Here is an 11054-nt window from a genome sequence, read left to right as displayed (position 1 = left end):
CAATAGTCCACACATGATTGTGTTAGGAAACGCCATGGCACACCATGCAAAACAATAGTCCACACATGATTGTGTTAGGAAACGCCATGTCACACCATGCAAAACAATAGTCCACACATGTTTGTGTTAGGAAACGCCATGGCACACCATGCAAAACAATAGTCCACACATGTTTGTTTTAGGAAACGCCATGGCACACCATGCAAAACAATAGTCCACACATGTTTGTGTTAGGAAACGCCATGTTACACCATGCAAAACAATAGTCCACACATGTTTGTTTTAGGAAACACCATGTTACACCATGCAAAACAATAGTCCACACATGATTGTGTTAGGAAACGCCATGGCACACCATGCAAAACAATAGTCCACACATGTTTGTTTTAGGAAACGCCATGTTACACCATGCAAAACAATAGTCCACACATGATTGTTTTAGGAAACGCCATGTTACACCATGCAAAACAATAGTCCACACATGTTTGTTTTAGGAAACGCCATGGCACACCATGCAAAACAATAGTCCACACATGTTTGTGTTAGGAAACGCCATGTTACACCATGCAAAACAATAGTCCACACATGATTGTGTTAGGAAACGCCATGGCACACCATGCAAAACAATAGTCCACACATGTTTGTGTTAGGAAACACCATGGCACACCATGCAAAACAATAGTCCACACATGTTTGTTTTAGGAAACACCATGTTACACCATGCAAAACAATAGTCCACACATGATTGTGTTAGGAAACGCCATGTCACACCATGCAAAACAATAGTCCACACATGATTGTGTTAGGAAACGCCATGGCACACCTGAGTCTTCATTACAAGCATGCTTTCATATCGTTGCTGTTCCTTTTTTACATGCTGTTTATTTTCCCCATTTATCTCTACCTGTTTTTATTCTGTTTTTATTAATGTTCTGGAGTCAGAGCTTCATCTTACTTGAATCTTAGCCACATAGTAAGAGGTATATTACTCAAAAGGACACCGTACTCCTGTGTCCTTTTGAGTAATATATACAGTATCCTGTATATATTTTATACCTCATTTATCTTGGGGAAAGCTATTCAACTTGAAGTTTTGCATCACTCATTTCTTTTCTCATCTTTTCTGTGTGTTTTTTTATGGTGCACAAGTGAATTGATTACTGTAATGGTCATAACTATGTAAAACTGAGCCACTAATGATGGACCATATCAAGACATCCTCAACATTTTATTCGTAACTTTGTAATTGCTTCGAAATTGCTTGGAAATAGTTACTTTGCTCTCAGTATGTGGGTGACATACATGAAGTATTTTATTACTAAATGCTGCTATTTCCTTTATTAGAAAATAACTAGTCCACACACCACAAATCATCATCAGTGATGTCACAGTTACATCATTATTGATCATTATGATCTTATGTGACACTCCTGGTTTTTTATCCATCCACTGTTTCTCTACTTTCTGTCCCTTGTCCTGTTTCACCCCTTGTCTTTGTGTGCCAATTTGCTCACCAACTTATGTTCTTGCCCATCACTGATGATGTCACAAAGCCTATGACATCATCAGTATCTTGGACATCATGTTCACATCACAATTATGTCACAATGTCTATATCATCAATGATGTCACAATTTGCCCAAGTGTAACCAAAAACCAGAATTGCTCGAGTGACATCACTGATGGCATTGTGTCATTATCAATGCCTATGACATCATCTCTGCTCTTTGGCATGCACAGTGCACAATTACACAACTTTGGATTACTGATGACATCACTCACTGATGACATCAACCACCAATATCTGTCATTGGGCCAGATATTGGCCCGATGATATTGATGGTGATGATGTCACAATGCCCTAAAATGACCTGGGAAGGCATAAAAACGTGGAATAGGCCTTAATACCGCCAAAGAGTGACATTTCCAACCTATGTGCAAAGGTCTTATAGTTTCTGACATGCATACACTTTTACGGAAGGATAAGAAAGAAAGAAAGAAAGAAAGAAAGAAAGAAAGAAAGAAAGAAAGAAAGAAAGAAATATACACAGCAAATACAATAGGGTTTCCAGCCTCTTCGGGGCTTGAACCCTAATTATCATCCAAGATCCATCCCTACTCTGTTCCCTCATTTTTCCACATATCTCCCCTTCTATTTATTTATTTGTTTGTTTGTTTGGCGATAGTTTATGTTATTTGGGAATCACCTGAATGTGTGAGACCAAGGGCGTCGTTTTGGTCTCAAAGTTGGTAGGGTCGAGGACGGCATGAGGGGAGGCCCGCAAGGGCGCCGCCGAAAAAAATTTGAGGTTTTTGTTTTACCTTTTTTAGCCATATTTAGACGAATATCTAATTTTAAATCAACATTAGGATTATACTGTTGTGATGTCATTATTCAGTATCTTCTCCTTTTCTCAATAACTTTCATGTCACCACCTGCTCAGCTCTCCTGTCCGCATAATTGTAACTAACAAACACAAACTGTAGGTTTAGCCATCTATTCATGTTCTTTCACAAACAGCCGGTTTGGAAAGAAAAAATTGCCACTGAATCCCACACATCATACATCCTACATTTCTTCCTCCTAAGAGTTGCACGATCTTCAGTCAGATGTCAATCGCCACCATTTGACATCCCAATACACTGTTGTCATCGCGCAAGCACATGGCTACTTAATATGGACGTTAACATCCATATTATTATAGCCATGTGCTTCAGCTGCGCGCTGTACTTTGCTAAATTAGCATCGATGCTAGCGAGACTTGCCTGCTTGCTGCTGCTTGCACTGCTGCACTGCTGCGTCACTGCTGCTTGCTGGTAATGTTAATCCCATGTCAGAAAAAGTCTCCAGATTTAACTGTGTGTGTGGGTGGGCGTTTGTTTGGTCATCAGCCAAATGAGCCAATCAAATGTGAGTTTGGGGAAAAAAATTTGGACTGGCCCATTCAGTTGTGAAAAACAGGGGTAAATGTAATTTTGAACATATGCAAACTAATTTCACTCAATAATGGTCGGGTCAATTCTATCCTTGCAAAATATGGGAAGACAATCTAAATGACCTATATAACTGCACTCCAAAGATAATGCAAATAAGGTTGCTTAAAAGTTGGTAGGGACAATTGGACATCCTGAAATGTTGGTTGTGACTTGTCACGACTGTCCCTATGCAAATCGACGCGCTTGTGTGAGACGTCTTGAATCAGCTGAATGTGTGAGACATCTTGAATCAGCTGAATGTGTGAGACATCTTGAATCACCTGAATGTGTGAGACATCTTGAATCACCTGAATGTGTGAGACGTCTTGAATCACCTGAATGTGTGAGACATCTTGAATCACCTGAATGTGTGAGACATCTTGAATCACCTGAATGTGTGAGACATCTTGAATCAGCTGAATGTGTCAGACATCTTGAATCACCTGAATGTGTGAGACGTCTTGAATCACCTGAATGTGTGAGACGTCTTGAATCAGCTGAATGTGTGAGACGTCTTGAATCACCTGAATGTGTGAGACATCTTGAATCAGCTGAATGTGGCAGACATCTTGAATCAGCTGAATGTGTGAGACATCTTGAATCAGCTGAATGTGTGAGACACCTTGAATCACCTGAATATGTGAGACGTCTTGAATCAGCTGAATGTGTAAGACGTCTTGGAAGTTGAGAGCAGCTCTTCTTTGTATTGCACAGTAAGCACCTAAACAGGTTTTATCTGTTGTTTCAGTCAAACTCATATCTGTGAAGGTACGGCCATGGCATGGTACGGCATGGCATGGCATGGCATGGCATGGCATGGTACGGCATGGCATGGCGACTCATTCAATTCCTCTACGTTCTCATCATCATCCGCCTCTGTCATCTTTCCAAAGTCCGCTACGCTCATGTCTCGTGTCGTTGCTGTTTTGTTTGGTTCGGCATGAAGATGTTTTTTTCCCCAGGCGACGGACGCGCCCTATTCTGCCTCTGATTTGCTTAGTCTGATGATTTACCCTAACCTTAACCAATCGTCAGTCCTAAACCCAACCCAATCAGAGGCAGAGTAGGGCGGGTCTTGCTGAGAACCTGAGTGTCCATCATCAAGGAGGCTAAAAAAGGACAAGACGGTCATACGGAGGTGCTTCTACCTGGCTTCTACAGTATCGGCTACACTTGACGCATTGTCTCCTCCTGTTCTATTCCAGACGGTAGCAGACATTTCCACTGCCTGGGAGCTTTCAGCTTTGCTCATGGGTTTTCTCTCTGGGGAAGTAACGTGTAGTGTTTGTTGGACGCTACGGTGCTACTTGTGGTCTGTAAATAGCTTTGCTACTGAAAACACTACATGTAATTGATTCAAAAGGAGCGACGCTACCACCACGCTACTGAGAAATGTAGTTAAGCTATGTAGCAAGCTCCTGCCCAACACTGGTGGTGGGAGAGTCTAATGTGGAGTTAGGCAGGGGTGCAATGACAGGAGTGGTGCAGACCAACATGAAGGTAGGTACGGACTGAGGGACAGGGGAGTGCGGTGCAGACAAAAGCTATGTTTCGATGACAGGGGGAGTGGTTGACTCTTTTGTAGGCGTTTGGATGGCAGGGGGAGTGGTTGACTCTTCTGTAGGCGCTTGGATGGCAGGCGGAGTGGTTGACTCTTCTGTAGGCGCTTGGATGGCAGGGGGAGTGGTTGACTCTTCTGTAGGCGTTTGGATGGCAGGCGGAGTGGTTGACTCTTCTGTAGGCGCTTGGATGGCAGGGGGAGTGGTTGACTCTTCTGTAGGCGTTTGGATGGCAGGGGGAGTGGTTAACTCTTCTGTAGGCGTTTGGATGGCAGGGGGAGTGGTTGACTCTTTTGGAGGCGTTTCGATGGCAGGCGGAGTGGTTGACTCTTCTGTAGGCGAGGGAGCAGCATCATTCATCTGGGGAGCAGTATAATCCATCAAGGGCTGGAGATATGGGACTTGAGTGAGAGACATCAGTTGCGCTATACTGGCTTGTATAATGCCAGGGGGAGTGGTTGACTCTTTTGGAGGCGTTTCGATGGCAGGCGGAGTGGTTGACTCTTTTGGAGGCGAGGGAGCAGCGTCATTCATCTGGGGAGCAGTATAATCCATGAGGGGCTGGAGATATGAGACTTCGTTTAAAGGAGTGAGAGACATCAGTTGCGCTATACTGGCTTGTATAATGCCAGGGGGAGTGGTTGACTCTTCTGTAGGCGTTTGGATGGCAGGGGGAGTGGTTGACTCTTTTGTAGGCGTTTCGATGACAGGGGGAGTGGTTGACTCTTTTGTAGGCGTTTCGATGACAGGGGGAGTGGTTGACTCTTTTGTAGGCGTTTCGATGACAGGGGGAGTGGTTGACTCTTTTGTAGGCGTTTCGATGACAGGGGGAGTGGTTGACTCTTTTGTAGGCGAGGGAGCAGCGTCATTCATCTGGGGAGCAGTATACTGGAGATATGGGACTTTGTGTAAAGGAGTGAGAGACATCAGTTGCGCTATACTGGCTTGTATAATGCTCCCTTTATCCATGGGCGTGATGGGGGTGCTGAATGAGGACGATGCCAAGCCGCCGCCTGGGACCGTAGGTCGGAGCTCCGGTATATCTATGAACAGTGAATCGGTCAGATCGACACCCGAGGAGGGCGTGGGCACTGTGGTAGCGTACCTGCTGCTCTTGCCTGCCTGGCTCCACCGGAGGAACCACTTTCCACGCTTCTTCTGTCGGAAGAGGACAAGGGGATCGCGGGTGTAGTTATCGCCATCTTGCATGGTCTCAGGGAGGGGAGTATCCTTCGTCTCGGGGAGCAGTAGAATGCAGATGTTGCAGACGAGTGTCAAGCATGCAAAGCTAACATATAGAAGGAAATAGCCCTCCTGCTTGTGGAGCTCCATAATAGGTCCAGTCAGCCTGCCGAAGCCTGCACTGGCCATGGCCAGGCCCAGACCACCACCCCTGATGATGGTGGGTGTGATCTCAGCGCAGAACAAGATGCTGAGGATGCCGACTATGTGTGAGGAGAACATGCCAACGATGGAGAAGAAAATGGAGAAGTCCCTTTTCAGCTCCAATTGCAACTCCACATTCAGCTCGATACTGTACTTCCCCAGGAAGTTGAGCAGGGTGAGCTGCAGCAGTGCCGCCATGGCAGTGAAGATCATGAAGAGGAGGAGGGTGCCTCGTCGCCCTATCCGTAGCACAACGGGGCACATGACCATGCAGGAGGCCACAGCGATGGCTGCCATGGTGTAGTATTTAGCGTAGAAGTCAAAGAATATGGGGTTGAACAGGGTGGCCTCCTGGGCCTCGGGGTCCGTCATGCGGCGTTCAAAGCAGTGGTAGATCCCATGGCCGGTCAGCGAGTTGACGCAGAGGTTGACAACGTTCCTCCACAGGTTCTTAGTCCCGATTATTTTGACAATGCATGTCTTTTTGGGTTCCTTTTGAAGAGCTCTTTCCAGTCTTGTGAGGATCTGATCAGCGTCTTGCTCCGTGTTCACATGGTTCTTCTTTGCAATGTGCCCAATACTCCACTTGGAGTGGGCGTACTGCTGAGTGGCCAGCAGCCAGCGCAGCGACTCGGGGAAGATCCAAATGTAGGACAGCATAAGCAGCAGGGGGCAGATGATGACAAACTGGAGGAACTGCCAGTCACGACAGAGGTGTGCAACCCCAGGTATCAGCAGCTGACTACCCAACATCACAAAACTGGGCACCATGTTCATGGAAAAACGGTGTAGTGGCAGACACAGCTCCATTCTGAGGACGTAGAGAGACAGGGTTATCCCTGCCAAGCCGAAGCCCTCAAAGAAGCGCAGAGTGGTGAACATGGTAATATTGTCGGAGAAGGCCACAGTTAAACCAAACACGAGCTTGAAGACCACCGAGACTATCAGCACAGGGTGGCGGCCAAACCAATCAGCAAGGACTCCAAACACCAGGTATCCGAAGATGTTTCCCACCAAGAGGGAGAACTTTGCAATGTGGACATTCCACGCCATGTCACACACCAGACTCCACTTGGTAACCACATTCTGTTCGAGCCCCGCGCACAGCTCAAAGGTCCACTCTTTGCACGCGGGGGTACAATTAATGATCACAGGGTGAGTGTGATCACTTTCATTGTGAAAATGCGGTGTGTGGTTTGAATTAACACATGTGCTTTTACATGGTTGGGCAAGAAAGAAGATATCAGAGTACTGGCTGAATCCAATAAATAACACCGGGATCCATGTCAGCAAGATAAATTCTTTCTGGTAGTTCCCAAATCCCCCGAGAAATGGCAAAACACAGTCGTCGAACCGTGTCAGCACATCCGGCGACATGGACAAATTCTTCAATTGATGGTCCTCCGTTTCGAGCTGCACCACTGCCAGCAATCCAATTTATAACCAGCAGGGATGGATTTTATGTCATGTCTATCATGGGTATGACATCATCAGTGAGTTTATGACATCAATGATGATGTCACTGATTATGTCACAATTAAGTGTCATCATCAGTTCAGTGGACATGGTCATTGTGACATCAGTGATTTTATGATATCACTGATCACAATTCTAGAGTACACAATACTAGAATTGACGGAGTAATCTCGCGCATGTGATCTCACGCATGGAATCACAGGTCGTGTGGTGTCACAATCTGGCCGTGACATCACACCTTTTGGTGTGATGTCACACCGATGACATCACAAATTTGCTGAGGTGACATCACAATTGCGCAAGTGTGAACTTATGATGGAGTATTGAGCCTCAGTCACTTTTGAGATTGTCATCAGTGGGTATGCCATCATCAGTGAATTTATGAGACATTGATTATGTCACAATGTCTATGTCAAAGGAGGCATTGTGACATCACTGATGATGTCATCAGTGATGTCATAAGAGCACATGACTGATGATGTCATAGGCACTGATGGAAACTTAAAGGACTTTACCGTGGGGAATATGAATATTATTAAATCTCACGCCCCTAAGGTTTTCGAATCCGTTGAAATTTTTGAAATTGGTTGTTTCCCGCCAGAGATTTCAACCATCTCTCACATATTTTTCGGGCCGGCCGACGCGTTACGCGTCATCCGGCCCGAGTCCGCCTTGCGGAACTCGTGCCCCTATGAACTACAAGTGTTGTGAGCCATGGTCCCGCCTCTAGAGGTCCTCCACGCCCCTTCAGAGGTCTTCAACAAAAACGAAAAGGCAGCCATCTTTTTCCCCCCACCTAGCATACTGTAGCTAGGTTAGCTTTCCATAGCTCCTTGCCAAGAGACCATATCTCTGGAACGGAAGCACCAAAAGACACGGGACTGGCGGCATTGGAAAGCTCGTCAAATTTTACATCTAGTAGTAGGTGAGTTGAAGTAACGAAATCAACGCTGAGCAATGTACCCATTTTTACACATTTTTACAGAAAATAGTTACAACATCAGATGCGCGTAACTCCTACGAAAATGCCTTAAAATGCATGAAAAAAAATTTATGAAGACATCTCCCGACATATATACTTTGGTTTAAATTTGGTGCAATTTGGTGCAATTTTATTTTCGATTTTTTCTTCTTCTCTTGTTTTATTGTCGAAGCCTTCTTCTTCTTCTTTGAGTTTTATGGCGGTTGGCAAACATATATGTGCATTACCGCCACCTACTGGAGTTTGATATCAGCCAAATGCCTGAGGGGTGGGCATGGAAACGAAGGCCACGCGAGCCCAGTGCATTGTGGGAAATGTAGTATTTCGGGTCCCCGCACCCGCCCCTCCCCTCCACCACCCCCCCCCCACACACAGAGTGGATTTCTGGTGATATCTCTGGCGGGAAACAACCAATTTCAAAAATTTCAACGGATTCGAAAACCTTAGGGGCGTGAGATTTAATATATATTCATATTCCCCACGGTAAAGCCGGCCTTTAAGTGGCACTCACACTCACTCTCTCACACACACACACACACGGATGTAAACTTAAAGACAGCGCATGCTGTAGTATGTATATATTTGAAACTAAAATCCTGGCTCCCCCTGGCCAGTGACAGTGAATAGACTAGGTGACAACCAAGTATGGTGACAAGCTGGAGAGACAGTTGACGGTCGGAGAGACGGCATCCGGTACGGGATGGGTTTTAGCACCCCAGCCTGGCTCTCTCGTGAGGGAGAAATCCACAAACGCTACGGATCAGCCTCCTGAAAATCTGTGTAAACATCGGCGCTGCCTGGGGTCCTTCATGCCAGAGCGAGGTGCTCGGCGCAGGCGAATGACGTGCACCGCACAGGCCTCCTTGAGGCATCCTCCCTGCCCATGGTACGGCATGGTAGGATTGCCTTCTTCCACGGGAGGTTCTGGTGAGACGAAGGAGGTGCCCGGCCTGGAATCACCCCACAGGGCCTTAGACCTCCATGCACCGAAGGGTCTTGCAATACTGCGGTGTAGCACTAACTCTATTGCAGCGAATCGGGCGTGATCAACGTTGCAGACAGAGTAGGGAGGCTGATCCGTGAGCGGCTGCTTCTGGGACGCGGGTCGGGGTCGTAATCGGCCTCGGCTGGGTCTACTGGGCGAGGGTGTATGATGTTGACAGACCCCGAAACACCCCACGACCCCAGTTAACATCACTGATGACGCGTCCCAGCGCATGCTGTAGTATGTATATTTGAAACCCAACGGAACCCGAGTGGCGTGTGCGTTGGAGTCACGTTTCAGACTGAAAACAAAACTTGTCTGAGATGACAGGTAGTAGCATGTTGATGATTTGATTTGACAATTCTTGGGACTGGATTTGACGTTGGCCAATCCTGGCGTGTTCTGCCCCCAAATCGAGTGGGATTCATTGTGTTGTGGCGCTACGCGAGTGGAGAACCAGACAACCAGGCAGCTGCAGCTGGTTCCGTGTGGAGCTGAGCTGAGAAACCGAGGCAAATGTGCCGCCTGTCGGCCTGGAATGTCAGAGAGGCCGTGGTAAAACCCATGGACATAACGTTATCCTAGAGTCTGGCAAGCAAGACTAACGTTATCCAGGAAAGCGAGTTTAACGAGCAGTTACATGTCTTTGCATTCAAAGAGATTATTGTTTCCTTTATTTTGTATGTTACATCTATTGGCCAAGTTATAGAGAAAAAAACATCACATGGATGTAACTGGGACGTATCATCAGTGATGTACAGTACCCTGTACGGCAACCATTTTAGGGCATCCTCCTCATTCAGAGGTTTAGCTGTCATTCCTCAGTCGAAGCGCTGTCAGTTGTCATGTCTCCTAGTAAACCATGTCGAGTGTGCTCTGAAATACCTTCAGTCCTCACACGAAAACGCTGTCATTCTTCCTGCATTACTGTTTCACTCCTCACTCGTCAGTCATCACTCGTCACTCGTCAATCATCACTCGTCGGTCATCACTCGTCAGTCATCACTCCTCACTCGTCAGTCATCACTTATCACTCAAACTAGCTGTCAGTCATCACTCCTCATGTCTCACCCGAAAACGCTCACAGAAAATTGTAAAATAGCAACGTTTTGGACCAACGTTGCTATGTTACAATTTCGGCTCGAAAATTATAAAATGGTAACATTCTGAGATCTTAGGGTTAGGGGTAGGGTAGGGGGAGGGGTTAGAAACAGAAGATCTCTGTAAAGTTTACAGAGATCTTCTGTTTGAAGACTGACTAAAAGGCTAAAAGTAATCTCATGTGTAAGAAATGACTGTTCTACATTGAAGTAGAAATTTAAATAATTAACTTGTTGGTTTTGGATTTATTTAGCTTCAAGAGCGCATTTTTGTTCTTGTGTGACCCTCAACACAGGCTTTGAGAATCCCGGGCCACTTACTGATACTTAAGCTTAAAATAACCCACTCATATTCTGGTTTATTTCAAGAAAAACATTTCGGCTAGTGGAAATTCTAATTGGCTGGTAACTTTAAAATCTAGCAGCCATATTGGCAGGTGGTGAAAAAAGTTAATTTCAAGCCCTGCAGGGAGAGCAGGTGGTGACATAGGAGTGCGTGAGAAAAGGATCAAATATTGGTGGTTAAGACTGAATAATGACATCACAACTGTTAATTTAAAATGAGTTATTCCTCTAAACCTGGCTTCAAA

General features: G+C 45.9%; 1 protein-coding gene across 1 annotated transcript in view; it reads right to left on the bottom strand.

Moving 5' to 3' along the window:
• Positions 1-7298, bottom strand: part of LOC310800065 (solute carrier family 22 member 23-like) — a gene marked incomplete at both ends in the record, with an annotated part of 50579 nt that extends 43281 nt beyond the window's left edge. Inside the window, 2 exons of the mRNA XM_083662651.1 lie at positions 4591-4867; positions 5425-7298. Coding sequence (XP_083518777.1) covers positions 4591-4867; positions 5425-7298 — 2151 coding nt within the window. The remainder of the gene's footprint in view (positions 1-4590; positions 4868-5424) is intronic.
• Positions 7299-11054: the final 3756 nt, after the last annotated feature.

The sequence above is a fragment of the Poromitra crassiceps genome, assembly GCF_964638095.1.
Source record: "Poromitra crassiceps genome assembly, chromosome: 29".
Lineage (NCBI taxonomy): Eukaryota > Metazoa > Chordata > Actinopteri > Beryciformes > Melamphaidae > Poromitra > Poromitra crassiceps.
This window is presented reverse-complemented; position numbering and strand designations above follow the sequence as displayed.